Raw genomic sequence first — 27,925 nt, forward strand, 5'->3', positions numbered from 1 at the left:
TGGGGTGTTCCTGGGAGCAAGGGGTGCCCCCCCCGGATAATGGGGGACACCTGGGGACAATGGGACCCCCCCCGGTGTGATGGGGGGCACCTGGGGACAGCCCCCCCCGCTAACTCCTTCCTGGGGACAAGGGGAACGCCCCGTGGGACGGGGGGGGGGGACACCTGAGACCACCCCCCCGGGACGAGACGGGGACACGGTGCCCCCCTCCCATGCCTCCCCCCCCCCCCGGCCCCCCCGCCTTTTATTCCCCCTCCCCCGGCCCGTGGCTGCTGGGCCCCGGGTGGCCGCGGGGGGGCGACACCGGCACGGGCTGCGCTGCACCCCCCCGTGACCCCCCCATGACCCCCCCATGACCCCGTAGTGACCCCCGCGCGCCCCCCCATAACCCTATAGCGCTCCCCCCCCCCTAGCGCCCGCCCCCCCCCCCGGCGCAGCCCTCCCCTAGCGGGCAGGATACGGCCCCCCCCGCCTCCCCCGCCCCGCCCCGCCCCGGGGGGGGCCCAGCAGCCGCCGCCTCCCTCCTGCAGCACCGGGACCATGGGGCGGCCGGGGGGGCTCCTGCTGCTGCCGCTGCTGCTGGCGGCCCCGGGGGGGGCAGGTAAGGTGGGGGGGGGGGATGAGAGGATGGGGACCCCCCCCCGGCCTGTCGCAGGCTCCTGCCAGCCGCAGCCCACCTGCGAGGAGTGCATCCGCTCACACCCCCGCTGCGCCTGGTGCGAGGAGCCGGTGAGTGGGACCCCCCCCGGCCCCCCCCCCCGAGAACCCCCCCGAGACCCTCCCCCGGGACCCCCAGGGCATCCCCGGGGGGGGCTCACCCCCAACTCTCACCTGCTCCCTTGGGGAATGGGGGGCCCCGTGTCCTGGGGGGGGCAATGACCGGGGGGGCCAATGTCCTGGGGGGGGTCCCTGCGTCCTGGGCGGGGGGGGGGAGGAGGGCAATGTCCTGGGGGGGGTCCCTCCTCTTGGAGGTTCACGTTGAGGGTTGGGGTCCCTATCGGGGGGTCCCCCTGCAGGCCCCTGACTGATTTCGGGGGTCCTGGGGGTCTCCCAGAGTCACGCTGTGCCGGGGGGGGCCCGGGGGGGGCCCCACTACCCCCTGGGTGCCCCACGCACCACATGGGGGGGGCACGGGGGTCCCTGAGGTCTCCGGGAGGGGGGGTCCCGGGGATCCCTGGGCCCTGGGGTCCTTACTGTGCCATGGGGTCCCCCCTGTCCCCAAAGTCCCCGGGGTCCCTGTTCTCCCCGGTGCCCCCCCTCCCCCCCGTGCCGTGGGGTGCTCGCCGTGCCCCTGTCCCCTTGGTGCCCCCCCCCCGGGCCCCGCGGTTTGTCACCAGGAAGCAGCGAAACCTCGGTGACAAACAGCGAGGGGGGGGGAGGCGGGGGGGGCGCACCCGGCCCCGTCTCGCACGTCCCAGGGGTGCGGGGTGGGTGATGGGGGCGGGGGGCATGCAGGGTGCAGGGGGCAGATGTGGGGTGCTGGGTGGCGGGTGCTGCAAGGGGGGGCGGGTCCCCGGGGGGTGCTGGGGGGGTGCAGGACCCATGGGGGGTGCAGGGGGAGCGGTGCAAGCGCTGGGTGCAGGGGGCGGATGTGGGGTGGGGGGTGGGGGTGCGGGGCCACAGGGGGTGATGTGGGGTGCAGGGTGCTGGAGGGTGCTGGGTGCAGGACCCAGGACCCAGGTGGGTGCTGTCCCCCCCCCCCGTCCCGCAGGACTTCACGCGGGGGGGCCAGGCGGAGGCGTCGCGCTGTGCCCCCCGGGAGGCCCTGGAGCGCGCCGGCTGCCCCCCCCAGGCCGTGCTGGAGCCCCGCGGGGGCACGCGGGTGCTGGAGGACGAGGAGCTGGGGGGGGCCGGGGGGGCCGGGACGCAGAGTCGCCAGCTGCGGCCCCAGAGGATTGAGCTGGAGCTTCGGCCTGGTGCGGGGGGGGGGCAGAATGGAGGAATTGGGGGGTGGGGGGGTGGGGGGGGTGATGGGGGGAATGGGGGCGGAAAGGGGTTGGGGGGGTGGGATGGGGGCAGATGGGGATGGAGGGGGGGTAATGGGGGTGGAAGGGGGGAGGGGGGAGGAATTGGGGGGAGGTGGGGGTGGAAGGGGGGTTAAACGGGGATGGGGGGAGATGGGGGTGCACTGGGGGGGTGGGGAGATAGGACACTGATGTCCGGGGGGGTCCCTGACCTCTTCCCCCCCCCAGGTGAGGAGCTGCCCCTGGAGGTGCGGTTCCGGCGCGCGGGCGGCCTCCCGCTGGACCTCTACTACCTGATGGACCTCTCCTACTCCATGCGCGACGACCTGCACACGCTGCGCCGCCTGGGCAGCGACCTGCTGGCCGCCCTGCGCAACGCCTCCGCCTCCGTGCGCATCGGTGGGACCCCCCCCCGGGAAAGAAAAACAAACAATCAAACTAAAAGAAAACACCAAAAAAAACCTGCACTCCCCCCAAAAACCCCATCCTGAGCGCGCCATCCCCGTGCCTCTCGCAGGCTTCGGTGCCTTCGTGGACAAGCCGGTGCTGCCGTTCGTCAGCACGGTGCCCTCCAAGCTGCACAACCCCTGCCCCGAGCGGGGGCAGCCCTGCGACCCCCCCGCCGCCTTCCGCCACCTGCTCTCGCTCACAGCCGACGCCGGGGAGTTCACGCGGCGCCTGGAGGGACAGCGCATCTCCGGCAACCTCGACGCGCCCGAGGGGGGCTTCGATGCCATGATGCAGGTGGCGCTGTGCCAGGTGGGGGCCGGGGGCGAGGGGGGGCAGGCGGGAGAGGGGGGCGTGCAAGGGAGGACGTGCATGAGAGCAGGCGTGTGCGAGACAGCAAGGGGGGGCATGCAAGAGAAGGGGACAGTGCGAGAGAGCAAGACGGCGGAGGGCGTGCAAGAGAGGGGCACGTGCAAGGGGGACACACGCAAAGGGGGGGCTCTCTGCAAGAGGGAGGTGTGCAGGCAAGTCTGCATGAGAGCGTGTGTGTGCAAGAGTGCAGACGTGTGCAGGGGTCTCTGCGCGTGCAAGAGCGGGGCTGCATGCGGGAGCAGTGGACACGTGGGAGCACTGCACACACGTGGTGGTGCACGCGTGGTGGTGCACGCAGGACGGGGGGTGCGTGCAAACGGGCACACAAGGGTGGGTGTTCACGTGTGCACGCCTGCCGGTGTGCGCGTGCAAGCTGCTGGCAGCGGGGGCTGCGGGGAGCGGCCGTGGCTGGCCGCAAGCAGAGCGCGGCGCTGCACCTGCCCCGCGTGTGCAAGGCGCGGTGCGCGTGCAAGCCCCGTGCGCGTGCAAGGCCCGGTACCCGCAGGAGCGCATCGGCTGGCGCCCCGTGACGCGGCTGCTGGTGTTCGCCTCGGACGACGCCTTCCACACGGCGGGCGACGGGCGCCTGGCCGGCATCGTCCTGCCCAGCGACAGCCGCTGCCACCTGGATGCCAGCGGCGTCTACAACCGCAGCCACCTCTACGTAGGTGCTGGGGGGGCAGGGGGGACTTTCATTTTTGAGGGGGGGGCACGCAGCACCCACTCGTGTCCCCCCCCCCTCTGCAGGATTACCCCTCGGTGGGGCACCTGGCGCAGGTGCTGTCGGCCGCCAACATCCAGCCCATCTTCGCCGTCACCCGGCCCACGGTGCCGCTCTACAAGGTCTGGGGGGGTTGGGGAGGGGGTGAGGGGGTGCGGGGGGGGGGCACTGCAATGATGCCGGGTCCCTGAACTCCCCCCCGCAGGAGCTGAGCCGCCTGATCCCCAAGTCGGTGGTGGGGGAGCTGCGGGACGACTCCAGCAACGTGGTGCAGCTCATCACAGATGCCTACAACGTGAGGGGGGGCGGGGGGGGCGGGGGGGGGCACGGGGGGGACACCAGGGGCACGGGGGATGTGGGGATAGAGGGGGCACAGGGCATGGGGGGGACGCTGGGGACACGGGGGGGCAGAAGGGGCACAGGACACGGGGGGGTGGTGCTGACGTTCTCCCTCCCCCCCCCAGAGCCTGACCTCGACGGTGGAGCTGCAGCACTCGCCGCTGCCCCCCGGGCTCAGCCTCAGCTTCCAGGCCCACTGCGGGGGCCCCCCCGAGCCCCCCCAGCCCCACCGTGGCCTCTGCTCGGGCGTGCGCGTCAACCAGCAGGTGGGGGGAGGGGGGGGCAGCACATGGGGTCCCCTTCCAATCGTGTCCCCACCCCATGGATGTCCTCGTCCTGTGGGTGCCCCCATCCCACAAACGTCCCCACCCCATGGGCGTCCCCTTCCCACGAGTGTCCCCACCCTGTGGGTGTCCCCGTTCTGTGGGCGTCCCCTTCCCAAGAATGTCCCCACACCATGGGTGTCCCCACCCTGTGGGTGTCCCTGTCCCGTGGATGTCCCCTCCCTTGGGTGTCCACACCCCTTGGGTGTTTCCATCCCATGAGTGTCCCCAGGTATTGGGTGTCCCCATCCCTTGGGCATCCCCATCCCATAAATGTCCCCATCCCGTGGGTGTCCCCCTCCCTTGGGTGTCCCCGCCCCATGAATGCCCCCCCCCGTGGCTGCCCCCCCCCAGGTGACCTTCACGGTGCGGGTGCGGGCGGAGGCGTGCCTGGAGGCCCCCCAGCACGTGGCCCTGCGGGTGCTGGGGGTCCCGGAGCAGCTGCAGCTGGGGGTGCGCACCCTGTGCCACTGCCCCTGCACCCAGCGCGCCCCCCGCGCCCCCCTCTGCCGCGGGGGCGACCTCGACTGCGGCGTCTGCAGGTGCGGGGGGTCCCTGGGGGGCAATGGGGGGCGGGGCTGTGGGGTCAGATAGGGAGAAATGGGGTCAGGTAGAGGGCAATGGGGTCAGGTGGGGGCAATGGGGTCAGGTGAGGGGGTGGTGGGCTGGAGGCTTTGGGGTCAGGTGGGGGCAAGGGGGTCAAGGGGGGGCAATGGGCTCAGATGGGGGAGTGGGGTGGGGGCTACGGGGTCAGGTGGGGGCAATGGGGTCTGATGGGGGTGGGGGGGTGGGGGCTGTGGGGCTGACCCCGTTGCCCCCACCCCAAGGTGCCCCGGGGACCGTCGGGGCCGGCGCTGCGAGTGCGAGGGGCCGGAGGCGGAGGAGGAGGTGTGGGGGGGCTGCCGGCCCCCCAACAGCACGGCCCCCCCCTGCAGCGGCCGGGGGCACTGCGTCTGCGGCGCCTGCGAGTGCCCCCCCGGGCTGAGCGGCCGCTTCTGCGAGTGCGACAGCGGCGCCTGCGAGCGGCACGAGGGGCTGCCCTGCGGAGGTGGGCGCGGGGGGGGGACGCGGGGGGACCGGTCCCTGGGGTCCCCATCCCTCGGGGGGGTCCCCTCCCCATTGCACGTGCCCGTGGGGTCCCGTCCCTGCTGTGTTCCCTTGGGTCCTGGCCGTGTCCCATGGGGTTGGTCCCCGTCCTTTGGGGTCCCGTCCCCATCCTCAGGGTCCCGTCCCCGTCCTTTGGGGTCCCGTCCCTGGCCCCGGGTTCCCTTTCCCCAGGTCCCGCCCCTGTCTCCTTCCCACGGGTCCCACCCGCACCCTGTGGGTTCGGTCCCCATCCCCTGGGGCCACCCCGCTCCCCTGGGTCCCCGTCCCCATCCTTTGGGTCCCCCCCATCTCCGTGCCCGCACCCTTAGGGCCCCATCCCCGGGTCCCACCCTCAGGGTCCCGTCCCCGTCCCCCAGCTCCCCCCCCCCTTCCCCCCGTGCCGCGGGGGGGTCCTGAGGGCCGACGCCGTTGCAGGCCCGCAGCGGGGGACGTGCGAGTGCGGGCGCTGCCGGTGCCGCCCGGGGTTCGCGGGGAGCGGCTGCGGCTGCAGCCTGGGGGGGGGCGGCTGCCGCCGGGGGGGCCGCGAGTGCAGCGGGCGGGGGCGCTGCGAGTGCGGGCGCTGCCGCTGCCAGCCCGGCTTCGTGGGACCCCTCTGCGCCCGCTGCCCCTCCTGCCCCGGGCCCTGCCAGCGCCTGCGGTGAGCGGGGGGCGGGGGGCGGCGGGGGGGGGCATGGGGACGAGGGACGTGGGGACAGGGGGTGGCTGAGGGATGGGGACGGGGATGGGGACGGGGGACGTGGGGGGGGTCGGGGACATTGTGGGGGGACGGGAATCAGGAATGGGGGCGCAGGGACGGGGGGATGGGGATGGGGGGTGGGATGGGGGCGGGGGGGATGGGGACGGGGGGATGCGGGGCGGGGGGACAGGGACGGGATGGGGACGGGGGGGGCTGGGGAGTGGGGACGGGGACAAGGAGGGGACGGGGTGGCCGTGGGTGCGGGGCTATGGGGGGGGCTCCTTGGGGACATGGGCACGGGGGGGGACCGGGAGTTTGGGGCCGGGGCCGTGACGGGGCCGGGGGCCGCCCCCAGGGACTGCGTGGACTGCGGCGCCTTCGGGGGGGGGCCCCTGCGTGGGAACTGCAGCCAGGCCTGCAACGGGACAGTGCTGCGGGTGCTGCCCCCCCCGGCCCCCCCGGCCCCCGCCCTGTGCCGGGAGAAGGCAGCCGACGGGCGCATCCTCATCTTCCTCATCGAGGGGGGGGGCAGCGAGGAGGAGGACGAGGAAGAGGAGGGGGCCGGCGGGGATGTGGTGGTCACCGTCTGGGCCGAGGAGGGTGAGCACGGGGGGGGCGCTGGGACCCCAAGCCCCCAGGGACCCCAAACCCCATACCTGGGGGTCCCACGGGACTGGGTTTCGGGGGGGGGGGCTGGCCCCCATGGGACCCCGGGACATGTTGGGGGGGGACCCTTGGCCCCCATGGGACCCCTGGTGGAGTTTGGGGGGTCCTGGCCCCCACAGAACCCATGGGACAAGTTTGGGGGGGTCCTGTCCCCCATGGGACCCCTTGGATGGGTTTGGGGGGGAGTTCTGGCCCCCCTGGGACCCATGGGACAGGTTTTGTGGGGGGCTGGCCCCCATGGGACCCCTGGGACATGACTGGGGGTGTCCTGATGCCCACGCCCCACGCCCCCCCAGCTCCATTCTGGGGGAGGCTCCGGGTCACCACGCACACCCCCAGCCGGGTTCGGGGGGGACGGGACGGTGCGGGCCCTCCCCCCGGCCCCGCTGACCCCCCCCGCCCCGCAGCCCCCCCGCAGCACCCGGCGGCGCTGGCGGCCGGGCTGGTGGCCGGGATCGTGGCGGGGGGGCTGCTGCTGGCGGCCGGGGGCCGCGGCTGGGCCGAGCTCCGCGACCGGCGCGAGCTGCGGCGCTTCGAGCAGGAGCGGCACCGCGCCCGCTGGGACGAGGTACGGCACCGGGGGGGAGCTGGGGGGGGCGGGGGGGCTGACCCGGTGCCGGCGGTGACCCCTTGTTTGTGCCCCCCCCCGCAGAACAACCCCTTGTTCCGGAGCGCCACCACCACCGTCGTCAACCCCAGCTACTGCCCGCAGCGAGGGGACGGCGGCGCGGGGGGCTCGCAGTGACCCCCCCAACCTCGGAGCGGCCCCTAAGTTTTGTCCTCGGACCCTGACCCCCCCCCCATTAAAAAAAAACAAAAACAAGCCCCCTGCCGGCAGAAGAGGCAGAGCCGAGGGTAGAAAAGGGCAACCACGGAGTTTATTTAAATACCCTAGCGGCACGAAGAGCGGACGCCACGCTACTGGTAAAAAGAGACGAGTTCCTGGCCTTAGAAAAACTACAGCTCCAAAGGGAGGTGGCCCCCGCCGCCCCCCCGCCCCCCCCCTCCCCCCCGTAGCAAAATAAGTATATTAAAAACAACGAAAACCGAAACAAAACGGCCCCCCCCGCCCCTTACCCCCCGCCCCGAGCCGCGGCGCCGCGCGCAGTTTCGCTCCCGCTCCTCCTCAGCCCCCGGCGCGCCCGCGGCCGCTCCTTTGAGCCCCCCCCGGGGTTAACGGAGCCCCCCCGGCCGTGTCCGACCCCTCCCGGTGCTGCTTGCCCCGGGAGGGTCCCCGCAAGGGGCTTTTGGAGGGGCTGCGGGGGGGGGGGGCAGCCGCCGAATCGCCCCCCCCCGTGGGAGCTCTGCCCCGAGGCGTTTCCCCCCCCTCTCCGAGTTTGGTTTTGAGGCCGCCGCTTTCGGAGGCGCCGGGGGCGGTTGCTCGGCTCGCAGCGGGCTGGGGGGGGGGGGGGCTGGGGGGGCTCCGAGCGGGCCCAGGCGCTGCCCCCTCCTCCCCAGGGACCCCAGCACAGAGGGGGGGCCCCGCGCTCCCCCCAGGACGGCTCAGAAGTGAGCAGAAGCCCCCCCCCCCACCCCCCCGGCTTCTCAGCTCCCCCGCTGCAACGGCTCCTGGGCTTTGGCCGGGGGCTTCCGCAGTCAGTTCGGGGGCATTTTGGGGCCGGGGGCTCCGGGCGGCCCCCCCCGTGACGGTGGCAGCAGGGCAGGGGCCCCCGAGCCGGCCCCCCGAGCCCCAAAGCCCGGCGAGCACCGGGAGGGGAAGCGGCCGGCGCAGGCCCCGCCTCCCGCTCCGTTTTTCTTGCAAAACCCGCGGGTTTTGGGGCTGGCCCCCGGCCGCCGGGCGCCCCCCCGCGGGATTTTTGGGGCGCGCCGCTCTCGGGGCCGCGGGGAGGGGACGAGAGGCCGGGCGCCGCCGGCTGGGGGCAGGTTTCCAGCCGATCTTCAGCCTATGTACAGTGTCGGGACCTCGTCTGGCAGTCCTGGGGGGGCCCCGCGGCGCGGGGGGGGGGGGGGCCCCCGAGCGCCCCGCTGCGAGCGGTCACCTCGGCCTAGAGCAGCAGCTGCGCCTCGGGGGCTTTGGTTTGGCAGCCTTGGCACATCCGCTTGTGTCGCAGCAGCCGGTCTGTCCTGGAGAAGCTCTGCAGGGTGGGGGGGACACAGGCAGGGCGTGAGGACCCCCCGGCGAGGAGGAGGAACCGCCCCCAGGGGCGAGGAGCCCCCCCGAGAGCCCGTCGGGCCCCGTACCTGCATGCAGCGCTCGCACTGGTAGGGCTTCTCGCCGCTGTGCACGCGCTTGTGGCGCTCCAGGTGGTACTTCTGGATGAAGCGCATGTCGCACACGTCGCACTCGAAGGGCTTCTCGCCTGGGGGGAGCACGGGGGGGCGCTCAGAGGGGGGAAAACGCCGCCCCCGCCTCGAGGCGACGAGCCCGGGGCGGTTAGTTAACGGGGGGGGGGTTGTTTCGGCGGTGTCCTTACCGGTGTGGATGAGGATGTGCCTCTTGAGGTGGTAGCTGCTGCGGAAGGCGCCGTAGCAGAGCTCGCAGATGAAGTTCTTGGCGCTGCTCAGCTGGAAGGAGCCGTTCTGCTTGATCACCACCATCTGGGGGGGGGCAGCCCCGTCAGCCCCCGCCGCCAGCCAGGCCGGGCGCCGCTCCCGTCCCCCCCCCCGGCCCCCTCCCGCCCCCCCACCTGCCTTTTTGATGGAGTTTTTGGGCTGCGCCGCCTCCGCCGTCTCCTCCTCCTTGCGGCCGCGCGGCTTCTCGCCGTCCTGGCGCAGCGCCTTGTGGGGCGGGGCGGGGGGGGGGGCGGAAAAAAACTCGCGGTGAGACCCCCGGCGGCGCCGCTGCTGCCGCCGCTGCCGCCGCTGCTGCTGCTGCCGCCGCTGCCGCCGCCGCCGCCGCCGCTGCTGCCCCCGCGTCCCCCCGCGCTGCGGCCGTACCAGCACCTCCGGGCTGCCGCCGCCGCCGCCGCCGCGCTCGCGGCCCCCCTCCGCCGCCGCCGCCGCCGCCTTGGCGCCCTGCTTCGGCATCATCTTCTTGCTGGCCGCCGTGGGCACCAGGCACACGCCCGACAGGCCCTCGCACGCCAGGAGGCTCGCCTGGAAAGGGTGGGGGGGGCGGAAAAAGGAAAAAAAAAAGGAAAAAAAGGAAAAAAAAAAAAAGAAAAGAAAGAGAAGAAAGAGAAGGGCGGCGAGCTGCAGGCGCGAGCCACGCAGCGCCCCGGCCCTCCCAACGCGGCGCCCGAAGCCCTGCCGGGGACGGGGGGGGGGGCAGAGAGTTAAAGCGGGGGCCTAACCGCTAACGGGGGGCGGGGGGGGCGAGGGGAAAGGGGGGGGCACACGGGGAGGGGTTGGGGTGGCGAGGGGAGCGCGGCCGGGCCCTGGGTACGTGCCCGGTGGTGGTGGTGGTTGGTTGGGGGGGGGCAGCCGGGGGGGCCGCCGGGCGTCCCGGGGCTGAGCGGCTCCCCTGGGGAGGGGCGGGGGGGCGCGGGGCTCATTACCTGAGCCATGCTGGGTGTGTCTGTCTGTCTGTCTGTCTGTCCTCAACTGGCAAAGCCTTAACGCTCCCAGGGAGGACGCTAGGAAGCCTCGCTCTGGTTTTTTGATTTTTTTTTGGCTTTTTGGCTTTTTTTTTGTTTGTTTTGTTTTTTGTAAATTTTTTGTATTGTTTTGGTGTGTTTCTCTCTCAGTTAATCATTTTTTTTTGGCCGGTCTTGCCCAGTACCCTCCACTTTGCCGACATCGTGCGGGGATCGGGGCGCCCGGTGCCGTGGCTGCGCTGGGGGGGGCGGCTCCTCCTCGGGCCCCCCCGGCGGGGACGGGGCCGGGCAGGGCGGGGGCGCGGGGGGACGGCGCCGGGGGGGGGCGCGGCGCCCTCACGGGGGGGTCATCCCCGGCCCCCCGCCCTCGGGGGGGCGCCGGCTCCGTGCGGGAGACGCTGCTGCGGGTCTTCGCCTGCGGGAAGGAGGAGACGTGATGGGGGGGGGCCACCGGGGGGGGGGCACCGGGCGGGGGGGGGGCACCTTAACGGGGGCGGGCACGGCGACAGGTCCGGGGGGGGGCTTTTGGGGGGCGGGGGTCACGGTGCAGGCCCCAAAATGGGGGGGGGGGGAAGGGGGGGGAACGGGGGCACCGGTCCTGGGGGGTGGGGGCTCGGTCCCCCGGGAGGGGGTCGGGAGGGGGGCGCTGGGCCCGGGGGGGGCTTCTTAGCTCCGGGGGGGGCTCAGTACGGGGAGGGGGCTTCTAGCGGGGGGGGCTCTCGGTGCCGCGGTCTTATTACCGGGGGGGGCCCTCGATCCCCGGGGGGGTACCGGTCCCGGGGCCCCTCCCCCTCCCGCCGAGCCCCCCCCCCCACCTGCAGCCCCTCCCCGCCCCATCCGGGCCCGGTGCCCCGCGGTGCGTGGCTGGGGGGGCCGGGCCCGGTGCGGAACCTCCCCCCCCCTCCCCAGTCCGCTGCCGGTGCCGGGGGGGCGGCGGGGCCCGTACCTGCCGGCCGCTCCGCTCCGCGCCGCCCCGAGTTTACAAACGGCCGCCGCCGCCCCCCCTTCCTCGGCCGCCGCCGCCGACCCGGAAGCGGAAGTGCCCGCCCCTTCCTCTTCCCGTTCCCCCCTCCCGCCGCCGCCGGGACTTCCGGTAGGGGGCGTGCAGAGGGAGCGGCGCCGCGCATGCGCGCTCAGGGCGCGTGAAGCCGGGCGTCGCCATCTTGGAGCCGGGAGGGCGTCTCCAGGGCAACCGGGGGGGGGGCGGCGCTGCCCCCGGGGGGGCCCTGCCCCCGGCCATGCGCCCCGGGCCCCCCCCCCGCCGCCAGGAGCCCTCTCAGCCCGTTATTGCCCCCCCACGGGGCGCCGGTCCCCTGGAATTGCCCCCCAAGGGGTCCCCCCCCCGTTTGTGCCCCCCCGGGGGTCCTCCCCCCCCATTGCCCCGCGGTGCCCTTTACCCCCCCATTCTATGCCCCCCCCATACCCCCTCCCCTCTCCCTCTGTCCCCCCCCCCAGCTGAGCCCCCCCCGCTGCCCCCGGCCCACCCTGGGGTGGGAGCCAAAAGGGGGTGGGGGGGGGCGGTGAGGGGGGGCACCCCCAGAACCCCACCCCCCACCCCCCTCCGGCAGGGCCGTGCCCAGTAACCGGCACTGGGCGCGCTGGGAGGCGCTGGGCCGCGGGGGGGGGGCCGCGGCGGGGGGGGGCCGCACCTTGCCCCCTGCCCTGGGAGGGGCCGCGGGCGGCGGCTGCTGCCCAGAGCCCGGCACCCGCGGGGAGGTGAGGGCCGGGGGGGGGCGGGGGGCAGGGGACCCCCTCCAGGGTCCGTCCGTGACCCCCCCGTGCCCCCCCCAGGGCTGAGCGGCCATGGCGGAGGGCAGCGGCCTGGAGCGGCCGGGGCTGGACGCGGCGGCGGGGGAGGACTTCGTGCGCCAGGCCCTGCAGCTGCTGCTGGACGAGGCCGTGCGCAACGGCACCGACAGGGCCCTCAAGGTGGGGGGGGGGCGAGGGGGGCCGGGGGGGGTCCCGGGGGGGTGCCGGGGCTGAGCGCCGCCGCCTGCCCCCAGGTGTGCGACTGGAGGGAGCCGCGGGAGCTGCGGGCGCTGCTGGACCTGGAGCTGCGCCCCCACGGGGAGCCCCCCCAGCGCCTGCTGCAGCGCTGCCGCGACGTCGCCCGCTACAGCGTCAAGACCGGTGAGCGGGCACGGCGCTCCCAGGCGGAACCAGTCGGAACCAGTTGGATCCAGTTGGAACCAGTCGGTCCCGGCACCGACCGCAGGCCCTCCCCTTCCCCACCCGGCTGCTCCTCGGGGTCCCGCACGGCCCCGTCACGGCCCTGCCACGGCCCCGCTCGTGTCCCCCCCACCCATAAAGTCCCCGACAACCCCATTCGTGTCCCCCCCCATTAGGTCCCAGCAGCCCCACTTGTGTTCCCCCCACCCACCCATAAAGACCCCTAAAACCCCACTTGTGTCCCCCCCACACATAAAGGTGGTTCCCCCCCCCCCCAAAGACCCCAACAGCCCCACTCACGCCCCCCCCATCCCCACAGGTCCCCACAACCCCACTCGTGTCCCCCCCACCCATAAAGGTGCCCCCCCCAAAGATCCCCAAAACCCCACTTGTGCCCCCCCCATTAGGTCCCTGCAGCCCCCCTCGTGTCCCCCCCCCCCCTTTCCCACCCCGTGGCCCCCTCCCCGTGGTCCTGGCAGGGCGGTATGCCCGGGCTCCTGTGGGGCGGGGGCTCCCAGCCCCCCCCCCGTGGCTGATGCCCCCCCGTGCCCCCCCCCCCGCCCCCCAGGACACCCCCGCTTCTTCAACCAGCTCTTCTCGGGGCTGGACCACCACGCGCTGGCGGGACGCCTGCTGACCGAGGCCCTCAACACCAGCCAGTGGGTGCCTGGGGGACATGGGGGGGTGTCTCGGGGCGGGGAGGGGGCTCCGTTTCCAGCTCCACCCCCCCGGGTCCTGTGGCGCCCCCCCCCCAGGTACACGTACGAGATCGCCCCGGTGTTCGTGCTGATGGAGGAGGTGGTGCTGGCCAAGCTGCGCGAGCTGGTGGGATGGGGCAGCGGCGACGGCATCTTCTGCCCCGGTGCGTGGGGTGGGGGCTAAGGGGGGGTCCCGGGGTCCGTGTCGCCCCCCGGGGCCGCTGCTGAGCCCCCCCCCCCCCCGCAGGAGGGTCCCTGTCCAACATGTACGCCATGAACGTCGCCCGCTTCCAGCGCTTCCCCGAGGGCCGGCAGAGGGGCAGCCGGGCCCTGCCGCGCCTCGCGCTCTTCGCCTCGCAGGAGGTGGGGATGGGGATGGGGACGGGGTGGGGGGGCTCGGGGACAGCCCCCCCCCAGCCCCCCAACCCCGCTGCCCCCCCCCCAGAGCCACTACTCCATCGAGAAGGGGGCCGCCTTCCTGGGCATCGGCACCGACAACGTCTTCTTTGTGCGTGCGGATGAGAGGTGAGGGCCCCGGGTACCACGTGGGGGGGGCGGGACGGGACCCCCGGCCCCCCCCCGCTGAGCCCCCGGCACCCCGCAGGGGGAAGATGATCCCCGAGGAGCTGGAGAAGGAGATCGAGAGGGCGAAAAGCGAGGTGAGGCTAGAGGGGGCCCTCTGCAAATCCCCCGACCCCGTTGTGCTGCCCCCCCGCCCCAATGCCCTGTCCCTTGTCCCCCACTGCCCCCTGCCCCCCCGGCCCCCCCATCACCCCCCGCCCCCCCCCAGGGCGCCGTGCCCTTCTTCGTCAGCGCCACGTGCGGCACCACCGTCCTGGGCGCCTTCGACCCGCTGCAGAGCGTGGCAGACGTGTGCCAGCGCCACGGCCTCTGGCTCCACGTGGACGTGAGTCAACGGGAGGGGGGGGTGCGTGGGGGTTTGGGGGGGTCCCCGCTGCGTTCCCCCCACCCCCTGGGGTGCCCCCCGGGCCGCCCGCTGCTCCCACCCCCTGTGCCCCGCAGGCTGCCTGGGGCGGGAGCGCGCTGCTCTCCAGGACGCACCGGCACCTCCTGGCCGGCATCGAGAGGTACCCGCGCTGCCAGACGGGCCTGGGGCTCGCTGCTTAAGGGCTGGGGGGGTTTGGGGGGGGCGTTGGCATCGTCCCCCTGCCCCCCTTCCCCCCCCCAGGGCTGACTCGGTGGCCTGGAACCCGCACAAGATGCTGGCGGTGGGGCTGCAGTGCTCGGCTCTGCTCCTCCGCGACACCTCCGTAGGTCCCGCGCCCCCACCCCGGGCCCCCCCAAATCCTCCCCAGACCCCCGGTGCTGAGCCCCCCCTCCCCCTCGGCCTCCCCCAGGGGCTGCTGCAGCGGTGCCACGGGGCGGGCGCCTCGTACCTGTTCCAGCGCGACAAGTTCTACGACGTGGCCTACGACACCGGCGACAAGACGCTGCAGTGCGGCCGCCGCGTCGACTGCCTCAAGCTCTGGCTGCTCTGGAAGGCCGTGGGCACCGAGGGGCTGGAGCGCCGCGTCGACAGGGCCTTCGCCTGCACCAGGCGAGCACCATGGACCCCTCCCCGAGCCCGTGGGGGGGCCGTGAGACGCCCCCCCCCCCCCCCCCCCCAGCATCTGGTGGCTGACGCCGCTCCGTCCCCAGGTACCTGGCGGAGGAGGTGAGGCGCCGCGACGGCTTCCAGCTGGTGCTCGAGGTACGGGGCCGCCGGCGGGGTCATCGCCCACCTCGGTGCTGCGGCAGCGGGGGGAGCCCCGGGGAGGGGGGGGGGAGCAGGGGGCACCCCCCTCCCATCCTGCAGCCTTGGGGCTCGCACCGATCCGTCGGGGTGCCCCCAAAGGCAAGGCACAGCCGCTGCTGGTGGCCCCAGTGAGGTGCCGGTGAGGGGGGGTCTCAGCCGATTTTCTGCCCCCCCCTCCTCCCCCCGCAGCCCGAATTCATCAACCTCTGCTTCTGGTTCGTGCCCCCCAGCCTGCGGGGCCGCGAGGGCTGCAACGATTTCTGGGAGCGGCTGGGGAAGGTGAGCACAGCCCCCATCCCCCCCCCTTCCCTGCAGGCAGCCCCCCCCCCACACACAGCCCTTTTTCCCCCCCGCAGGTGGCCCCCACCATCAAGGAGAGGATGATGAGGGAGGGCTCCATGATGGTGAGCTACCAGCCCCACGGCTCCAGGGTCAACTTCTTCCGGCAGATCGCCACCAGCCCCGCCGTCACCAGGGCCGACCTCGACTTCTTCCTGGACAAGATCGAGAGGCTGGGGCACGATCTCTAGGGCCCCCCCCCGGGGGGGACACTTGGGGGCCAAGGGCATGGGGGGGATCCCCCTGCTCGTAGCCCAGTGAAGGCTGGACCGGCCTCCACCATGCTGCGGGGATGGGTGGAATAAACCCTGGAATAAATCCCTTTTTGCCCTGGAATGAACCCATTTTTACCCTGGAATGAACCCCGGGATAAACCCAGTTTCACCCTGGAATAAATCAGTTTTTATCCTGAAATAAATCCCTTTTTACCCTGGAATCAACCCTGGAATAAATCCATTTTCACCCTGGAATAAATCCCTTTTTGCCCTGGAACAAACCCATTTTTACCACGGAACAGACCCGTTTTTCCACAGATCAGACCCGTTTTACCATGGAATAAACCCGTTTTGTCCTGGAACGCACCCGTGACCGTAGAACAAACACGTTTATTCCGCCGGTCCCAGCATAAAACATCCCCGAGCGCGACCAGCCCCCCCCCGCCTGCACCCCCCCCCTACATGGCCTGCAGGAGCTCCAGCACCTCGGGGTCCACGGGGGCGCCGCGCAGGCAGTCCAGCAGCCGGGGGGCCGTGGCCCCCCCCTGCTGCCGCCGGCGCCACTCGCGCAGCATCTCGAAGGCGCGCAGCACCGCGCGCTGCGGCCGCTCCTCGCCGATCTGCTCCAGGCGGCTCTGCGGCAGCCCCAGGCAGGCGATGCCGACCTCCTGCCACTCGCTGCCCAGCTTCTGCGCCACCAGCAGCAGGTCCCGCTCCGTCAGCAGCCTTGGGGGGCGGCCTGGGAGCAGGGGGGGGGGCGCGTCAGGGGTGCCGCAGCGTCTTCCCCGTGCCCCCCTCCCCGCCCGGTGTCTCCCCGAGCGTCCTCAGCAGATCCCGGTGCTCCTTGGGCACCCCCAGCGCCACGAGCACCCCGAGCGCCTCAGGAACCCTGTGCACCTCCAGCACCCCCAGGGCCCTGGGCACCTCCAGCACCCCAAGCGCTTCCAGCACCCTGAACACCTCCAGGACCCCGAGCACCTCCAGGACCCCAGGCACCTCCAGCAGCCTGGGCACCTCCAGCACCTCCAGCACCCTGAGCACCCCGGGCATCTCCAGCACCCTGGATACCTCCAGCGTCCCGTGTGCCTCCAGCATCCCGAACACCTCCAGCGTCCGGAGCACCTCCAGCACCCCGAGCATCTCCAGCACCCTCAGCCCCTCCAGCCCCTCCAGCCCCCTGCGCTCCGCCGCCGGCCTCGCCGAGGCCGCCGGGGGCCTCGTCCTCCTCGGGGAGCCGGTACTGCCGCAGGAGGTCGCGGCGGCCGAGCTGCCGGAGGACGGCGGCGGCCACGGGCAGCGCGCGGCCGGGGAAGTGCTGCAGGAGCAGGGCGCAGAGCTCGGGGCGGGTGGCGGGGTGCAGGCGGCTGAGCGGCAGCTGCCCCCCCAGCAGGAACTTGAAGGCCTCGAACTCGTCCTCCGTCAGCGCCCGCTGCAGCCCCAGCAGCGCCTCGCGCTCGCCCGACGCCATCGGGGACGGAGCTGCCGGAGGGGGGGTGGGGGGGGGCTCACGTCGGGGCACGGGGACGGGCGGGGACGGGGCAGTGCCGTGCGCCCCCCCCAGAGCCGTGTGTGTGCCCCCCCACCCCGCTGTGGGGAGGGGTCCCCCCGGTGCCCCCAGAGACACGGAGCCAGCCGTGGGGCACCCCAGTGTCACCAATGCCAAGGGACCCCCAGCGACCCCAGTTCCCTCCCCCGCCGTGAGACCCAGCCCACCACAGCCCCCAGCACACCCAGTGCCCCCTCGCTGCCATTGGGCTGGGTCTCCCAGAGCTCCCAGTACCCGCCCCGTGCTCCCGGAACCCCCCCAGTGCTCCCAGTATCCGCCGCCCCCCGGGGTCCCGTTCCCCCCGCCCCCCCCGGGAGTCCCCCGCCCCCCCGAGCCCCCCCCTCGGCCCCCCCCGGCGCCCCCCGGCCCCCCCGCCCCTCACCTCCTTCCTTTTCCCGCCAGGAGCGGTGGGGGCGTGGCCTGGACAAGGGGGCGGGGCTTGGGAGGCGGCTCGGGGGGGGGGCGCCCCGGGGTAGCCCCCAGTAGCCCCCGGTAGCCCCCGTTGGTCCCCAGTAGCCCCTAGTAGCCCCAGCCCGGCCCCCCCCCCGTTACGCCCAGCGCCCCCCGGTGCCCCCAGTCCCGTGCCCCAGTGCCCCTCAGGGCCCCCTACTGGTCCCCACTGCCATGGCCCAGTGCTCCCAGTGCTCCCAGTACCCCGCAGTATCCCCAGTAGTCCCCAGTATCCCCAGGACCTCCCATTCCCCCCCAGTGCTCCCAATATCCCCAGTATCCCCAACGTGCCCCCAGTACCTCCCATTACTCCCAGTACTCCCAGTACCCCCAGTATCCCCCAGTGCTCCCAGTGCCCCCAGTACCCCTCCCCGCCGCCAGAGGGCGCCCTCTCCCCACCCCGCCCGCGCTGTCACGTGACCCTCGCACGCCCACACCCCCCCTCCTCCAGACCCCTCCTCCCTCTCTCCGATTGGCTGCCCTCGCCGTCAGTCTCCCCGAGCCGGCCCGCGATTGGCGGCGCGGCGGCGGCGGGGCGGGGCCGGGAGGGGGGAGGAGGCGGAAGCGCGGCCCCGGCTGTGAGTGGGGAGCGGGGCCGGGAGCGGCCGGAGCGCGGCGCCATGGCGGGGGCGGGCGGGGCCGGGACGGTGAGGGGGGGGCGCGGGGGGGGCGGGGGGTCCCGGGGGGGTCCCGGGGCTCGGGCTGGGGGGGCTGGGGGAGGAGGGGGCGGGTTGGTGGGGGGAGGGGAGGCCTGTTGGGGGGGGGCGGGGGGAGGTTTGGGGGGGGCTGGGAGTGAGGGGGGGCTGGGGTTGGGGTCGGGGGGGCCGCTTGTTGGGGGGCTGGGGGGGGGCAGGGCCTGCCAGGACACCGGGGGGGGGATGGGGGGGGCCTTATTGGGGGGGGGCAGCTCTGGGGGTGGGGGGGCTTCGGGGCTGCCTGGGTGGGAGGGGGCCGCCTGTGGGGCTTGGGGGGTGGGGAGGGGTTGGGGGGGGTTGGGGGGGGGGGTCTGACCGTTGGGGGGGTGGGGGGGTGTTTTTTGTTTGGGGGGGGTCTGACGAGCGGTGCCCCCCAGGCTGGCGATGGATGAGCTGCGCCTGCACTACAGGTTCCTCAGCTGGCGGCGCCGCATCCGCGAGATCCGCGAGGTGCGGGCCGGGCGCCAGGAGCGCTCCCGGCACATCCTGGTGGACGGCGACACCCTCAGGTGGGGGGGGGGTGAGGGTGACCCCCCCGTGGTGCCTGACCCCCCCCCGTGGTGCCTGACCCCCCCCTGTCCCACAGCTACCATGGGGACTCGGGCGAGGTGGGCTGCTACGTGGCGCCGCGGCCGCTGACCCGGGACAACAACTACTTCGAGGTGGGTCTGGGGGGGTCCTGGGGGGGCTCAGGTGCCCCCCCCCACTTGTTTTTGGGGTCCCCACATTCCTGTCGGGGGGTCCCATCCTCCTCCAGGTGGGTTCCGTCCTTCCTGGATCCTGTCTTTTTGGGGTCCACCAAGGAGCGGCTGAGGAAGGGGTTCTGGTGGGGGGGGGGTGGCTTTTGGAGACCCCCACTCTGTTTTTGGGGCCTCATCCGTGTCCCCAAATCCCTGCGGGGGGGGCACAAAGCAGAGGCTGGGAGGGGGCACCGAGCCCTAACTGCAGCCCCCCCAAGGCACGGAGCAGACCCCGGGGGTGCTCCCCAGACCCTCGGGGACACCACGGGGATCCCCACCGCCCCCCCAGCCGCTCGGGGAAGGCCGTGAGTGACCCCCCCGGGGATGGGGGGGGGGCTGATGCCCGTGCCCCCCCCCCAGGTGTCGATCGTGGACAGCGGCGTGCGCGGCACCATCGCGGTGGGGCTGGTGCCGCAGTCCTACAGCCTGGAGCACCAGCCGGGCTGGCTGCCCGACTCCGTGGCTTACCACGCCGATGACGGCAAGTGCGTGGGGACGGGGGGGGGGGGTCAGGGACTGGGGGGGGTCCCACGAGCCCGGCGTCACCCCCCCGCACCCCCCCCAGGCTGTACAGCGGCCGGGCCAAGGGCCGGCAGTTCGGCACCAAGTGCAGCTCCGGCGACCGCATCGGCTGCGGCATCGAGCCGGCGTCCTTCGAGGTGCGCACGGCGCAGGTCTTCTTCACCAAGAACGGGGAGCGGGTGAGCAGGGGGGGGCACGGCCCCTGGGGGGGGCGGGGGGGGGCGCGGGGGGGCCCCACGGCATCCTTGACCCCCCCAGAGGGGCTCTGCGGTCACGCCGCTGTCCCCCGGGGGGCTGCTCCCAGCCCCAAACCGCTGCTGAGGGGGCGTGGAGGGGGTCCCACCGGTGTCTGTGCCCCCCAGGTGGGCTCCACCGTGAAGCCCCCAGCCCCACAGCGCTGCCGGGGGGCGCGGGGGGGTCTGACCGCCTGCCCCCCCCCCAGGTGGGCTCGACGGTGATGCCGCGCGGCCCCGAGGGGCTGTTCCCGGCCGTGGGCATGCACTCGCTGGGGGAGGAGGTGCGGCTGCACCTGCGGGCGGAGCTGGGGCCCCCCCACGACGAGGGGGCCATGATGCTGGTGGACAGCCACGAGGACGAGTGGGGGCGGCTGCACGACGTGCGGGCCTGCGGCACGGTACTGGGGGCACTGGGGGGACTGGGAGGGACTGGGAGGGACTGGGGGCACGGGGGGGAACTGGGGAGACTGGGAGGGACTGGGGAAACTGGGGGCACTGGGGGGGACTGGGAGGGACTGGGGGCACTGAGGGGGACTGGGAGGGACTGGGGGGAACTGGGAGGGACTGGGGGCACTGGGGGAAACTGGGAGGGACTGGGAGGGACTGGGGGCACGGGGGGGAACTGGGGAGACTGGGAGGGACTGGGGAAACTGGGGGCACTGGGGGGGACTGGGAGGGACTGGGGGCGCTGGGGTCACAGTGGGCACTGGGGGCACTGGGAGCACTGGTGTTCCTCCCCCCAGGCTGTTTCCCCCCCCGGGGCTGCTGTTTCCCCCGCAGCCTTACCTCCCCCCCTCACCCCTGCCCCCCCCCCGCTGCCCCCCCAGCTCCTGGAGTACGCGGGGCAGGGGAAGAGCATCGTGGACGTGGGGCTGGCGCAGGCGCGGCGCCCGCTGAGCCCCCGCAGCCACTACTTCGAGGTGGAGATCGTGGACCCGGGCGAGAAGTGCTACATCGCGCTGGGGCTGGCGCGCAAGGTGCGGGGGGCCCCCCCCAAACACCCCCTGCCCCCCCCCGGCATCCGCCCCCCGCCCCGCCGAGCCTTCAGCCTCCTCCTCCTCCCCCAGGACTACCCCAAGAACCGGCACCCCGGCTGGAGCAGGGGCTCGGTGGCGTACCACGCAGGTGGGCCCCCCCCTCAAAGTGGGGATGGGGGGGGCACGCGATGCCCCCACCCCCTTCTGCCCCCCACCCCCACCCCGTTTTTTGTCCCTGTTGTGGTGGGGGGGGGGCTTTCGGCCTCCTCCTCCTCCTCCTCCTGGAACTGGCCCCTCCCCGGGGTGGGGGGGCTCCGTGACCCCCCCTTTGGGGGGGGGGGGGGACAGGGAGGGGGCACCCGGCTGCGGAGTGGGGGGGGGGGGGGGCAGGGGGGAGAGCACGGTGACGCCACTGGGGGGGCTAATGTAGGGGGGGGGCTATTGATACTGGGGTGGGGGGGTTATTGGGGCAAAGGGGGGGTTTTAGTGATGTTGGGGGGGGTATTGAAAAACAGGGGGGGGTTATTGGTACTGGGGTGATTTATTGATGCGGGGGGGGATTTGTTGGGGCCGGGGGAGGGTTTATCGACAGCGGGGGGGTTTGTTGGTGTCGGGGGGGCGTTACTGACCCTGCCCCCCCCCAGATGACGGGAAGATTTTCCATGGCAGCGGCGTGGGGGACCCCTTCGGCCCCCGCTGCTACAAGGGCGACATCATGGGCTGCGGCATCATGTTCCCCCGCGACTACAGCCTGGACAGCGAAGGTACCGGGGGGGGCACGGGGCTGGGACCCCCCCCCCCCTCCAACAGGGGAGCCCCCCCACAAGCGTGTGTGTGTGTCTGTGCCCCCCCCCAGGGGACAGCGACGATCCCAGCGACACGGCCGAGGTGAGGCCGAAGGCGCGGGGGGTGCGCAACGTCAGCTACCTGCACCAGGAGGAGGAGGAGGAGGAGGAGGAGGAGGAGGAGGAGGAAGACGACGGCGAGGACACGGAGCAGGAGCACGGCGGCAGGAAGGTGGTGGTGAGTGGGGGGGGCACCGGGGGGGCACCCCCTTGGGTTTATTTAGGGGGGGGCACGGCGCACACCCCACCACCACGGGGCGCAGTGCCGGCTGACGCTCCCTTCCACCCCCCCATGTTATTTTGGGGGGCCCCCAGCCCCCCCCTCACTGTGCCCCCTAACCGTGCCCCCCCCACACCCCCCCCCAGGTGTTCTTCACCCGCAACGGGAAGATCATCGGCAAGAAGGAGGCGGCGGTGCCGCGGGGGGGCTACTTCCCCACCGTGGGCATGCTGAGCAGCGGCGAGAAGGTCAAGGTGGACCTGCACCCCCTCAGCGGGTAGCCCCCCCCCCCGAGGACCCCCCCGGGACCCCCCCACAGCACCCAGCACCGGGGGTCCACCCCCCCCCTTCCCTGTGCTGCCCCGGGGGTCCCCATCCAGCCCCACGTCACCCCCCGGTCCTGACTGGGGGGGATTTGTGTCCCCCCCCCCTTCCCAGGGGACTCCTGTGTCGCCCCCACGGGGGGGGGCACATTTAAGGGTAGGTGGGTGCCCCCCCCCATCCATGCTGTCACTGCCCCCTTTTCATGAATGTACACCCCCCTCCCCCCCGGGGGGGGCTCCAGCCCTGCCCCCCCCTCCGCCCCCAGCCCTGCTTTGGCTGTGGGGGGGTCTCAAAGGGCTGGCCCCCCCCCCCCGACCCCCCCCGGCGCATTAAGGAGACGCTCGGTGCTTCTGGAGCTGTTTGCACATGGTTAATAAATGATGGGGGGGGGGGCTGGCGGCGGAGGGTGGGGGCAGGGCTCTGTGCCCCCCCCCCCAGCTCGGTGCCCCCCCCCCCAATACATATATATATATATATATATTAGAGACGTCTGCTGGAAGCTTTTACACAAAAATAGAGACTCTGCTGAGCCCCCCCTTGGGGCTGGGCCCCCCCCGCGGTGCTGAGCCCCCCCTTAAGGCTGCAGCCCTCCGTGGGGGCCTATGGCAAAGGAGGGGGGGGGAGGGAACCGGCTGGCTGTTGATGGGGGGGCGCTGTTTGTGTTTTTTTTTTTTTTGCTGGGGGGGCTCTTTTCTGGCGGGGGGGGCGCTGTGGCGGGGGGGTCACTTGCGCTGGGTGCCCAGCATCACCTTGCTGACGAAGGCCACGATGGCGGCCGCCGGCTGCTCGGGGTCCAGCTCGGCGAAGAGGTGGCAGGCGTTGCACGGCCCCCCCGGCTGCTTGGCCACGAAGCCGAAGATCCTGGGGGGGGGGGTGGGGGGGCACAGCAGGGACGTTATTTTTTGGGGGGGGCACCCGGGGGTGTCCCCGTCCTGCCAGGGGGGGGGTGGGGGGGTCTGCTCACCGCGACGTGGTGCCGTCCGCGTTCGCCCACCTGCGTTGGGGGGAGAGGGGGGCAGTTAGCGGGGTCGTGGCCCCCCCCCCGACCCCCATCGTCTGCCCCCCCTCCCGTCCTAAATCGCGCCCCCTCCCCGAGTCGTGTGCCCCCCCCTAATTTGTGCCCGTCACCCCCAAAAGCCGTCTGCCCCCCCCAAATCGTCTGCTCCACCCTAGAGTTGTGTGCCCCCCCCGATCGTTTTCTCCCTCCCGAAACCGCGTCGTTCACCCCCCCCCCCCGTGTGCCCCCCCCCGTGCCCCCCACCTGCGGCCCTGGGGGTCGATGCTGCAGAAGGTGACGCTGGCCACGGGGTAGTGGCGGCGGAAGAAGAGCCTGGGGGGGGGCAGCAGGTGAGGGGGGGGCAGGGGGGAGCCGGGGGGGGGGGGGAAGGACCCCAGGGTGGGGTGGGGGGGTCTGGGGGGGGGTCCCTTGGGACCAGGGGCCCAGAGATCCCGGGGGGTCCCAGAGGGGTCCCAGGTTCTGGGGGGGTCCCGGGGGGGTCCCTCGGGTGTGGAGGGGGTCCGGGGGGGTCCTTTTGGGTTCCCTTGGGTCTGGGGGGTGCCATTGGGGTCAGGGGGTGCCGGGGGGGTCCCGGGTGTTCCCGTTGGGGCGGGGGTCCCGAGGGGGGTTCTGGGGGGTCCCGTTGGGTTTGGGGTCCCCGGGGGGATCCCTTTGGGGTGGGGGTCCCGGGGGGGGGTCCCATTGGGGTCAGGGGCTTCCCGTTGGGTTTGGGGTCCGGGGGGGGTCCCGGGGGGGCTCACTTGCGCTGCCGGTCGGTGAGGGTGATGCCGTGCGCCCCCGCCCTGAAGTGCACGGTGCCGGCGGGGGGGGGGGGGCTGGCGGCCAGCAGCGCGCTCGTCGCCCTCGCCACCGCCTGCGGCCCCGTCAGGGACTCGGTGCCCACCGAGCCCAGGAAGCGCACGGAGCACCCTGGGGGGGCACGGGGGGGGCACGGGGGGGACACGGGGCTGCACCCCCCGCACGGCACCGCACGGGGCGCAGCCACGGGGCCGCCGGGGCTCCCAGTGCCGCCAGTATCACCAGTCCCAGTGCCCTCCCAGTGCTCACAGGGCTCCCAGTGTCCCCAGTCCCACCAGTGCTCCCAGTCCCAATTCCCAGTCCCAGTTCCACCGGTCCCAGTGCTCCCATTCCCAGTTCCCCACCTCCCCCGTTCCTATCCCCATGACCCCAAGCCCAGTGCACGCCCCCATTCCCAGTACAATCCCAGTGGCCCCATTCCCATTCCCCCCCCGTTCCCACTCCCCCCCAGCGCCCCCCCCTTCCCAGTGCCCCCCCCTTCCCAGTGCCCCCCCACCTGCTCCCTGCCGCAGCAGCTCCGCGGCCGTGCTGACGTTGGGGGGCGCCGACACCCCCAGCCCCTCCTGCAGCAGGTCTGGGGGGGGGGCACAGGCTGGGGGTGGGCGCCGGGACCCCCAGGAGCCCCCTCCCCCCCCATGCCCCCTCCTAGGGCAAGGGGGGGCATTTTGGGGTGGGAGTGGGGATGAGGAGTTAATGCGGGGGGGGAGAAGGGTCACGGGGGGGTACATGGGGAGGGTCCAAGGGGGGGCGCGGGGGGGGCACCCACCTTTGCTGGGGATGCGCAGGGCGCAGGGCAGGGAGATGGGGGTGATGGAGTGCTGCAGCACCAGGGCGGGCAGGCTCCCTGCAAACCGGGGGGGTGGGGGGGGGTTAGGGGCACCCCGACCCCCCCCCGGGTCCCCGCAACCCCCCCCAGGGCCCCCCCTCACCGAAGTGCGGCTCCTCCTGGCCCCCCCGGATCTTGACGCCCCGCGGCCCTGTCTCGATGAGGAAGTGGCGCACCAGCTGCTCCTGGGGGTCCCCTGGGGGCGGAGGGGGGGTCGGCCTCGGGGGGGGGAGAGAGAGGACCCCCCCACACACACAATAGGGGTGGGGGTATGGGGGGCGTGGGGTGAAATGGGGGGGTATTGGGTGAAACGCGGGGGCTATAGGGGGAGATGGGGGGGTATGGGGTGCTGGGGGTGTCTGTGGGGTGCTTGGGGGGGGGGTCTGTGGGGTTTTGGGGGAGCTACTGGGTGGAGGGGGGGGGGCGGTTGGGGGGGTCCCTTACCCTTGGGGGGGGGGGCCGCAGCCGGGGGGGGGCACGGCCACCCTGAGCGCCAGCCCGTAGGCGCCGCGGAAGGAGCTGCTGTCGCGGATGAGGAAGGTGCCCGGCTCCCGGCCCTTCAGCAGGGCCACGGCTGGGGGGGTGACGGGGGGGGGTCCCCGTGTCAACGTCACCCCCCCGCCGGGTGACGCCGGGACCCCCCCCCCGGTCCGTCCCGCCCCCCCTCACCTTGCTCCCGCGACAGCCCCGGCTTGTACCAGAACTTGGAGGTGTCCTGAGCGAAGGTGGCGCCCGCGGGGGGGTCCGGCTCCGGGGGGGGGCTCCCATGGGTGCCCCCCGCGCCCCGCTGGGGGGGGCGCTTCTCGGGCAGGGGGGGCTGCTGGGCCGGGGGGGGCTCGTAGTAGGCGGTGCTCAGGGGGAAGGCGGGGGTCGGGGACCCCCCCGGGCTGCTGGGGGGGGGCTCCGGCTGCTCCTGGGGGAGGGCGGGCGCCGGGGGGGCCCCGGGGGGGGCGGCGTCGCGGGAGGGGCTGTGCCAGGGCCCCCCCTCGGCTGGGCTGCGGCGCTCTGTGTGTGGGGGGGGGGTCATCGGGGCACGGCACGGCCCCCAGTAAGCCCCAATAGCCCCCGGTAAGCCCAGTAACCCGCCCCAGCCGCCCCCAGTAACTCCCCAGTTCCTCCTCATTAATCCCCCCAGTAGCTCCCAGTAGCCCCTCCGAGCCCCTCTTAGTCCCCAGTAACTCTCAGTATCCCCCCAGTAGCTCCCAGTAGCCCCCCTACTCCCCCAGTAGCCCCCCAGTAACCCCCAGTAGCTCCCAGTAGCCCTCCGCTCATCCCCATTAGCCCCCCCAGTAACCCCCATCAGTCCCAGTTAGCCCCCCAGTAACTCCCAGTAGCCCCCCGTAGCCCCCCAGTAGCTCCCCATTCCCCCCCCCAGCCCCCCTCACTCACCTCCGGGCGGGGGGGGCTCCTCCCCGGGGACCCCGAAACCCTCCGGAGCCTCCAGCCCGGGGGGGCCGGGCCGGGGGGGCAGCGGGGCCGGGGGGGGCGGGGGGCGGCCGCAGCGGGGGCAGCCGGGGCAGGGGGGCGGGGGGGGCGCCGGGGCCCCCCCCTCAGACAGGGAGCGCTGCGCCCGCCGCTTCTCCGCCCCCCCCTCGCCCCCCCGCGGCACCTCGTACCCCCCCGGCCCCCCCCCGCCGCTCCAGGCTGCCCAAGCGGCACGGGCAGGGGGGGGGCCAGGCTGGAGCGGCGGCACAGGGGGGGGGCGCTATAGGGCATAGGGGGGGCATAGGGGGCCGGGGGGGCATAGTGGGCCGGGGGGCTATAGGGGGTCGGGGGGCTGTAGGGGGTCGGGGGGCTGTAGGGTGTCAGGGCGCTATAGGGCGCCGGGGGGCTGTAGGGGGCGGGGGTGCCGTGGGGGGGTTGGGGGCCGCAGGGGGGCGGGGGGCTGTAGGGCGTTGAGGTGCTATAGGGGGTCGGGGGGGTCGGGGCGCTATAGGGGGGTGAGGGGCTGTAGGAGGCGGGGGGGCTGTAGGTTGTGGGGGGGCTGTGGGATGCGGGGGTGCTATAGGCTGCGGGGGGGCTGTAGGAGGCCGGGGGGCTATGGGATGCGGGGGGGCTGTAGGTTGTGGGGGTGCCGTAGGGGGTTCCTGGGCTGCTGTAGGAGCTGTGGGGTGTCGGGGGGCTGTAGGGGCACAGCGCGCTGCAGGGCGCCTGGGGGGAGCAGGGGGGCGGGGGGCTGTGGGGGGGTGCAGCGCCGTAGGGCCCTGGGGTGCTCTGGGGTGTTGGGGCGCCGTAGGACCCTGGGTCCCTATGGGGTGCTGGGTCCCCGTGGGGTGTCGGGGCGCTATAGGGCCCTGGGGTGCCATGGGGTGTCGGGGCGCCATAGGGTGCTGTGTCCCTATAGGGCCCCGGGTCCCTGTGGGGGCGCCCCCCGGGGGGCTGCTCCTGGGGGCTGTCGCGCCCCCCGACCCCGAAGCCCCCCAGCAGCCGCTCCAGCTCCTGGCGCTCGGCGGCCGTGGGGGGCGGGGGGCGGCCGAGGGGGGGCTCGGCTTCGTAGGGCTCGCCCGGGGGGGGGGGGCTCTCGCTGCCGTCCCCCCCGGGGGGGGCCCAGGGGCCGGGGGCCCCTTCCTCTGCACGCGGGCGTAGGGGCTGCCGTCCAGCGGCCCCCGCGTGTGCGAGAGCTCTGCGGGAAATGGGGGGGGGGCATGAGGTGGGGGGGGCACCGAGACCCCCTGCATGCACCCACCCCTCCCCAACGGGGTCCCCCCAAGCCCAAGGAGGGGACCCAGGGAATGGGGGGGTACAGTGGGGAATGGGGAGGGGGAGGGCAGGGACCCCAAAATGGGAGGGGGGGGAAAAAGTGGAGGGGGGCACCAAAAAAGGGGGGGGACCCAAAAGGGGGGAGGGGGCATTCAGATGTGCATGCAGGGACCCCGGGGGGCACATTGGGGAAGTGGGGGGGATGCAAGGACCCCAAAACTGGGGGGGGGGTAAAAATGAGGGATGTCCTAAAAATGGGGAGGGTGTCCAAGAGTGGGGGGGGGGGGCAAAAAAAAAAAGGGGGGGGGGGGCAAATCACGGGGCAAGCACCCATGGCCAGAGGGGACCCCATTGGTGGGGGGCTCAGGGGGCAGGCAGGGAGCCGGGGGGGGGATGGTGGAGGAGGGGGGAACCCGGGGGGCCGGGGGGGCCGGGGGGGGCCGGGGGGGCCCCGTACCCTCGGCGCTGTCCTCGTGCCGCAGGTTGAAGCCCTCGTAGGAGTCCCAGCGCACGGCGGGGGCGGCGGTGCCGTAATCCACGGTGGTGGGCGAGGAGCTGGGGGGGGGCTCCCAGCCTGGGGGGGGCACAGGGTGAGGTGTGGGGGGTGTTGAGGGGGGTGGGGGGGTCGGGGCAGGCCCCCCCCTCCCCCCTCCTCACCTTCCACCCTCTCGGGCCGGAGGAGAAGATGAAACTCGACGCTGGCCTCGGGGGGGAAGCGATCGTCTGGGGGGGGGGGCGG

General features: G+C 73.7%; 6 protein-coding genes across 9 annotated transcripts; 3 read left to right on the forward strand and 3 right to left on the reverse strand.

Annotated features, from left to right (window-relative positions):
* Window positions 1-517: 517 nt before the first annotated feature.
* Window positions 518-7,672, forward strand: ITGB7 (integrin subunit beta 7). The gene is made up of 14 exons (XM_084540256.1): window positions 518-729; window positions 1,712-1,916; window positions 2,193-2,363; window positions 2,482-2,723; window positions 3,289-3,447; window positions 3,531-3,626; window positions 3,710-3,799; window positions 3,969-4,109; window positions 4,521-4,708; window positions 4,994-5,214; window positions 5,688-5,910; window positions 6,305-6,549; window positions 7,023-7,183; window positions 7,268-7,672. Exons 1-14 carry the CDS (start codon window positions 541-543, stop codon window positions 7,358-7,360), a joined length of 2,424 nt encoding a protein of 807 aa, XP_084396382.1. The 5' UTR covers window positions 518-540; the 3' UTR covers window positions 7,361-7,672.
* ZNF740 (zinc finger protein 740) lies at window positions 7,472-11,176 on the reverse strand. Of its 3 annotated transcripts, XM_084540259.1 has the most exons (7): window positions 11,059-11,176; window positions 10,298-10,527; window positions 9,514-9,672; window positions 9,268-9,354; window positions 9,051-9,174; window positions 8,818-8,936; window positions 7,472-8,711 (listed from the first exon to the last, which is right to left on the reverse strand). In XM_084540259.1, the coding sequence occupies exons 2-7, from the start codon at window positions 10,313-10,315 to the stop codon at window positions 8,622-8,624; spliced, it is 597 nt and encodes a 198-aa protein (XP_084396385.1). In that variant the 5' UTR covers window positions 10,316-10,527; window positions 11,059-11,176; the 3' UTR covers window positions 7,472-8,621. The 3 variants fall into 3 exon arrangements, with proteins under 3 accessions (XP_084396385.1, XP_084396383.1, XP_084396384.1); XM_084540257.1 differs by having other exon boundaries at window positions 9,268-9,672; XM_084540258.1 differs by having other exon boundaries at window positions 9,268-9,672; window positions 10,074-10,527.
* Window positions 11,177-11,694: 518 nt separating this feature from the next.
* On the forward strand, window positions 11,695-15,662 carry CSAD (cysteine sulfinic acid decarboxylase). Of its 2 annotated transcripts, XM_084540260.1 has the most exons (15): window positions 11,695-11,828; window positions 11,904-12,041; window positions 12,116-12,242; window positions 12,850-12,940; window positions 13,037-13,143; window positions 13,227-13,342; window positions 13,425-13,504; window positions 13,584-13,638; window positions 13,770-13,886; window positions 14,003-14,067; window positions 14,169-14,250; window positions 14,338-14,537; window positions 14,639-14,690; window positions 14,925-15,014; window positions 15,092-15,662. In XM_084540260.1, the coding sequence occupies exons 2-15, from the start codon at window positions 11,916-11,918 to the stop codon at window positions 15,263-15,265; spliced, it is 1,482 nt and encodes a 493-aa protein (XP_084396386.1). In that variant the 5' UTR covers window positions 11,695-11,828; window positions 11,904-11,915; the 3' UTR covers window positions 15,266-15,662. The 2 variants fall into 2 exon arrangements, with proteins under 2 accessions (XP_084396386.1, XP_084396387.1); XM_084540261.1 differs by lacking the exons at window positions 11,695-11,828; window positions 12,850-12,940 and having other exon boundaries at window positions 12,037-12,041.
* Window positions 15,660-17,674, reverse strand: LOC311429125 (uncharacterized protein). Its single transcript, XM_084540262.1, has 4 exons — window positions 17,651-17,674; window positions 17,218-17,255; window positions 16,358-16,768; window positions 15,660-16,028 (listed from the first exon to the last, which is right to left on the reverse strand). The coding sequence occupies exons 3-4, from the start codon at window positions 16,755-16,757 to the stop codon at window positions 15,748-15,750; spliced, it is 681 nt and encodes a 226-aa protein (XP_084396388.1). The 5' UTR covers window positions 16,758-16,768; window positions 17,218-17,255; window positions 17,651-17,674; the 3' UTR covers window positions 15,660-15,747.
* Window positions 17,675-17,884: 210 nt separating this feature from the next.
* Window positions 17,885-21,945, forward strand: SPRYD3 (SPRY domain containing 3). The gene is made up of 11 exons (XM_084540263.1): window positions 17,885-17,932; window positions 18,358-18,489; window positions 18,567-18,642; window positions 19,081-19,205; window positions 19,286-19,421; window positions 19,685-19,876; window positions 20,306-20,455; window positions 20,546-20,603; window positions 21,100-21,219; window positions 21,312-21,478; window positions 21,667-21,945. Exons 2-11 carry the CDS (start codon window positions 18,365-18,367, stop codon window positions 21,799-21,801), a joined length of 1,284 nt encoding a protein of 427 aa, XP_084396389.1. The 5' UTR covers window positions 17,885-17,932; window positions 18,358-18,364; the 3' UTR covers window positions 21,802-21,945.
* A 247-nt stretch (window positions 21,946-22,192) lies between these two features.
* Window positions 22,193-27,913, reverse strand: LOC311429127 (uncharacterized protein; the record flags this gene model as incomplete). Its single annotated transcript, XM_084540264.1, is given in 15 exon segments — window positions 22,193-22,705; window positions 22,809-22,838; window positions 23,106-23,174; window positions 23,603-23,771; window positions 24,157-24,234; window positions 24,427-24,504; window positions 24,590-24,682; window positions 24,931-24,946; window positions 24,948-25,060; window positions 25,156-25,491; window positions 25,876-26,026; window positions 26,029-26,961; window positions 26,964-27,109; window positions 27,644-27,760; window positions 27,844-27,913. Coding segments are annotated over 15 exon segments (2,538 nt in total), but the record flags the coding sequence as incomplete, so codon positions are not given.
* Between the last annotated feature and the right edge of the window lie 12 nt (window positions 27,914-27,925).

This window comes from Aythya ferina (assembly GCF_964211825.1).
Source record: "Aythya ferina genome assembly, contig: HAP1_SCAFFOLD_342, whole genome shotgun sequence".
Taxonomy (NCBI): domain Eukaryota; kingdom Metazoa; phylum Chordata; class Aves; order Anseriformes; family Anatidae; genus Aythya; species Aythya ferina.